This window comes from Opisthorchis viverrini (assembly GCF_000715545.1).
Source record: "Opisthorchis viverrini unplaced genomic scaffold opera_v5_253, whole genome shotgun sequence".
Classification (NCBI taxonomy): domain Eukaryota; kingdom Metazoa; phylum Platyhelminthes; class Trematoda; order Opisthorchiida; family Opisthorchiidae; genus Opisthorchis; species Opisthorchis viverrini.
This window is the reverse complement of record NW_008751909.1, coordinates 570,590-575,411: the sequence shown is the minus strand read 5'-3', so window position 1 is coordinate 575,411 and position 4,822 is coordinate 570,590. Positions and strand designations below refer to the sequence as shown.

The following is a 4,822-nucleotide window of genomic DNA, read 5'->3' as shown; positions in this document are numbered from 1 at the left end:
TGTCGCGGGGTCACCCGTATATATAGCTCAATGGGTGGCTGAGGTGCGTAAACCGTCACACCACGATTAATGCCCAGTCTCTTCGTGATGGACGGACGAAATCATTGGTCATCGTCACATTCCAAAACCCTGGTGTATGAGAGACTGTCGCGGGGTCACCCCGTAGTATAGCTCAATGGGTGGCTGAGGTGCGTAAACCGTCACACCACGATTAATGCCCAGTCTCTTCGTGATGGACGGACGAAAGATGTCATTGGTCATCGATGTCTCCGAAGCATTGGTCAGGTCTTGTGGGAGTATCGGATTGGTAATACTGAGGTGCGCCAGATGCTCTTAGGAAGAAGGAACCCTCCGGCTATAGGTGAAGTACTCACTCTTTATAGGTTACGCTTGTTAGGACATGTACTACGCATTCCAGAAGACTCACAGAGCTCTTTTTCCAGCCCTGTGCTGAGTGGAAGCTATCGGGACGTGGACAGTCTATGACCTGGTAACGAAGTACAAAAACCAACCAGTAAACCTGGTCGGGTCGGCAACTTTCGCCTCCCTGGATGGAGATTCCGGAACTCAACTTACCAGTGGTCAGGGTCATTGGCGAAAATGGCCCAACCGTGCAGTCAATGGCGCTTGTGCACCAAAGTTATCACCTTTACTGCGCAGTTACCCGATTAAGGAACTACTTGAACATACCGTCGCCTCTTGGCTGTATGTCCCACACTATCCTGTATCCCGATGATCGCAACTGTAGCAGCTGGAACCAATATGCCTATGGTACACGATTTATAGCTGGGGAATTAAATTGAATTGAATTGACCTTCGTGGTGTTCTCAAGGACGTTTTAAAAATGACCCGCGCAGAAACGACCATCGACGGGTATCCAATCACCAGGGGGCTCAACGGAATACGCGCCCCAGTATATTTATCTGCAGAGACCCCCACCCATCACCAGAAATGCAGACGCGGAAGCCGGATGATCGTGAGGCAGCGGTAATTCAGTTACAGTGCTTGTGTCCTTGCGTCCGGTTTCTGACAGTGTACATTGATGTAGAAAGAATCCAGCTTACGAGCAACAGGTGCTTGTTGTGCTGTTAGCTTCAGCTAAGTGGACTAGCTTTTGAAACGGACTTGTTTAGAGCTATTACCGAAAGCAAACAAAAGCTGCAGCCGAGTTGGATACACGTCGAACAAAGCGGTCAGTCCTTCTGCTAAGACCTGCAGGGTTGGTTTTCAGATGGGGGTAGAGTAGGGTAGAAGAGGGAATACGTAAACGTCTAAGGGATGCGGCAACAGTAGCATGTTTTCTCATACCCGCTTACTTGGACTAAGCTGACCCGTTTAGTGACATCGTGTGAAGGCCAAATTGGCATGAGTGTTTTTGTTTTGATGTTCATTGTTGTACGCGGGGTGTGATGCTGTCATGACACCGACGCCTGGACGGGAGGGCGATCAGGGTTCTTAACTAGGGCCTTTGGCTCAAAACCCCGTCCGCCGGGCAGCGTGTAGGCGCCCATATTACGTTAGCACAAGTCTTTAAGGAGCTAGCTGTCATGCCCGTCTTAAACCCCAACCTGAAACGCTGAGGAACTATATTCCTTCTGTGCACAGGTGAGCAATACTTCCACATGGATACTGGTGCGATGTACTAGTAGTCCTGCGCTACAACTGCCTGTGTAGCCGTTGGAGGACCAAAATCAATTGACCCGTTTAGTGACATCGTGTGAAGGCCAAATTGGCATGAGTGTTTTTGTTTTGATGTTCATTGTTGTACGCGGGGTGTGATGCTGTCATGACACCGACGCCTGGACGGGAGGGCGATCAGGGTTCTTAACTAGGGCCTTTGGCTCAAAACCCCGTCCGCCGGGCAGCGTGTAGGCGCCCATATTACGTTAGCACAAGTCTTTAAGGAGCTAGCTGTCATGCCCGTCTTAAACCCCAACCTGAAACGCTGAGGAACTATATTCCTTCTGTGCACAGGTGAGCAATACTTCCACATGGATACTGGTGCGATGTACTAGTAGTCCTGCGCTACAACTGCCTGTGTAGCCGTTGGAGGACCGAAAATCAATTGGGCAAACAGGATGGTCTCCAAAACACGTATCTTCACCACAAAAGCATTATATGTTTGCAATTGGATATGCTGCACACGAATGTATTACACGGCACTTATGTTCCCTTACCATGTAAATAAACACAGGATATTTAAACTGGAAAGCCATGCCAGAGAGAAAGTGTGTATCCCATGTGTACCCATTTTCGGACAAAAAATAGGTAAATTGACTAGGAGAGGGGATTACAAGCAAGGTGCATTGGTAGTCAATCAAAATAGACAGATTTCAACCTCAAATATGTTTCTGGAGGGATCTAGTTAAGATCTTGAAATGGGTCATTGGTGTGCACTTTATATGCTCCGCTGAAGTATACTTGCCACTGATGTCTGGTCTGTCGGATCGTTGGACGCTTCGTAGTTTTTCACGGATCAAGGACGATTATGACCCTAAGCCCCGTTCTTTCGATGTCATCGCTGTTTCGTTACGACGCTGCTCATTTGAAGCCCTCCTAGTGAAATCCTTCCATAGAAAAGTTATATTTAGAGACATCTTCAAGTTCTCATAAGTTTTTTCTTCGAAATTTCTCTTGGAAATGGAGAACGAGAAATGGAATGAAAAATGTTCGTGTACCGATCCACTTTGCTGTCCAGTGTTTGTACTCTTGCTCGTACGTCTTATTCCCTTTGCCTTATTGACGCATGTAGTCTGTCAGAAACCAGACTCGAGGACGCAAGTGCACTGAAAGAATTGCCCGTCCCGTCGCTGTAATCATGCTTCTGTCTGCGCACCTCTGGTGACGCGAAGGCCGCTGTAGCTGTATATGTCAGGGCGGTTATTGCATTGAGCCACCTAGTAGAATATCTACTTGATTGGTTACAGGTTAGTAATCGCCTATACCTTTTTCCCAAAATCTGAGCGAATCTCGAAAACACAAACGAAAGGTCCGTCAACTCCAGTACCTTGTATCTACCCATGCCCCAATAGGTGGTGACCCGGACCCTGTCAAGGACAGTTTTTGTGACGTTTTGTATGTTCCTTAATGGGCTGAAAACACGCGATTGTGATCGAGAGGAGACTGGACCTTATCGTGATGTGACGGTTTGTGTAACTCTCTAACCCAATTGGCGGCCCATTCATCATCCGCAGAATCTTTGCTCGAAAGTGATTGTTAGGGTGTACAGGAATGGAGTCGTGACGCGAAAGCCTATGTAGCATGAAATTATTGATATTTATGTATGCGAGGGTGCCAAACCCGCGACAGCATGACGATTAAGGCTCTAAATCAGCGTTTGGCTGATTCCTTACCAGTGGTTGTCTATCTAAGACTAACACAATCTTCAAGTAACCGGTCACATTTGTTTCCGTCTACAACTTTGCAGCTCAAGAAGCCGCGCTGGTTTGACCTCTACCCGTGGACCACCCTTGTATGAGAGATTGTGAATGTTTCATGGACAACCCGCAGTATAGGTCTATAGCCACTGGGTGCACAATCACACTAGTAAGGTACAGTCGTGACTGTGTGAAGACTTCTTTTAACTTCTTGCTTGTCGACCCTGTTTGTCCACAACAAACCACTAGCACGTCTGTCAAACAAATGCTTCAGTGCATGATAATCAGTGGTATCAATGGCTACTTTTACTACCTTTTTCGTCTCAGAATCGTCAGTTTCGTTTTTGGTCAGGTTGGGCGTGTACGTACCTTTTGGGCAGGTAACGAAATGAGCCCTCAGTAATTTTAATGACGATGTGTGCTTTTCCACCTCATTTGGCAGTGATGACCTTGGTTTTTCTTTCTTTGTCACTCTCAATCGGTTTGTAATTTGGCATGCTTTAAGCGTATTCGTTTTTTGTTTCAGTTGGAGGTGTTGTTGCTACCACCGCTGCAAAGTATACCGTGAAAACTTTCGTTATGCCGCTCGGTCCTACAGCCAAAACATTGGCCGAAGCATCTACGGAAGTCAACATTGCATCTATTCCTGAAGGCAAAAATTTAGTCGTCAAGTGGCGCAACAAGCCACTGTTTGTTCGGCACCGGACACAGGAGGAAATTGAGCGTGAGCGGTCAGTACCCCTCCACGAACTCCGACATCCGCAGACAGACGAAAGTCGTGTACAAAGACCAGAGTGGCTGATTTGTCTTGGTGTTTGCACGCATCTGGGTAGGTTTAGATTATCAGTTAACTACTTGCCCATCCATAACCTCATAGTTGTTCTATTCGCTCTCCGTCTGGAATAAATTGTACTGCCGGGAAGCCTCGGCACTCAATACTGGCTATACTGACCAAGATACTACTGGTGTTGCCCGTGACGGTGATAAGAAGCTTCAGAAGGCGGCAACCTATTTGAGGCGGATGGTGATGCCTTGAAAAGTTCGAAATGTAACTCTCGCAAACCGGGATCTCCTACAGGAACTTGGCATAGTTTCACCTTGTGGGAGTCATCTACTGACGACGATCAGGTCACTATTTTACTGTAGCTGAATCAAAAGTGAAATTACCTTAGTTACTGCATTTTCGTCAGACATCGGTTCGGCTCACCCGTGTTTATTGTGACCCGGATTTTGTGGGGAGGAAAGACTGACTAAATTAGGTTTTCGGCATATTATTGCCCTACTCTTTAAAGTCTTTTCTACTGAATATTCTCTATTGCTCCGCGCTTGGTCCATTATCCTGGAATTTCCGCTCTTGTTGCGGAAAGCATGAGTTTACTCATTCCCCAAACTTTCAAGGGATTGTTTGAGGGCAGGCTATACGATAGTCTGAAGAAACCTCACCG

The 4,822-nt window shown here is 47.0% G+C and overlaps 1 protein-coding gene across 1 annotated transcript in view; it reads left to right on the top strand.

The window, feature by feature from the left end:
* The window catches only part of T265_09055 (hypothetical protein), a gene marked incomplete at both ends in the record, with an annotated part of 24,929 nt that overhangs the window by 9,635 nt on the left and 10,472 nt on the right, over positions 1 to 4,822 (top strand). Inside the window, one exon of the mRNA XM_009175024.1 lies at positions 3,904 to 4,206. Within this exon, the coding sequence (XP_009173288.1) occupies positions 3,904 to 4,206 (303 nt within the window). The remainder of the gene's footprint in view (positions 1 to 3,903; positions 4,207 to 4,822) is intronic.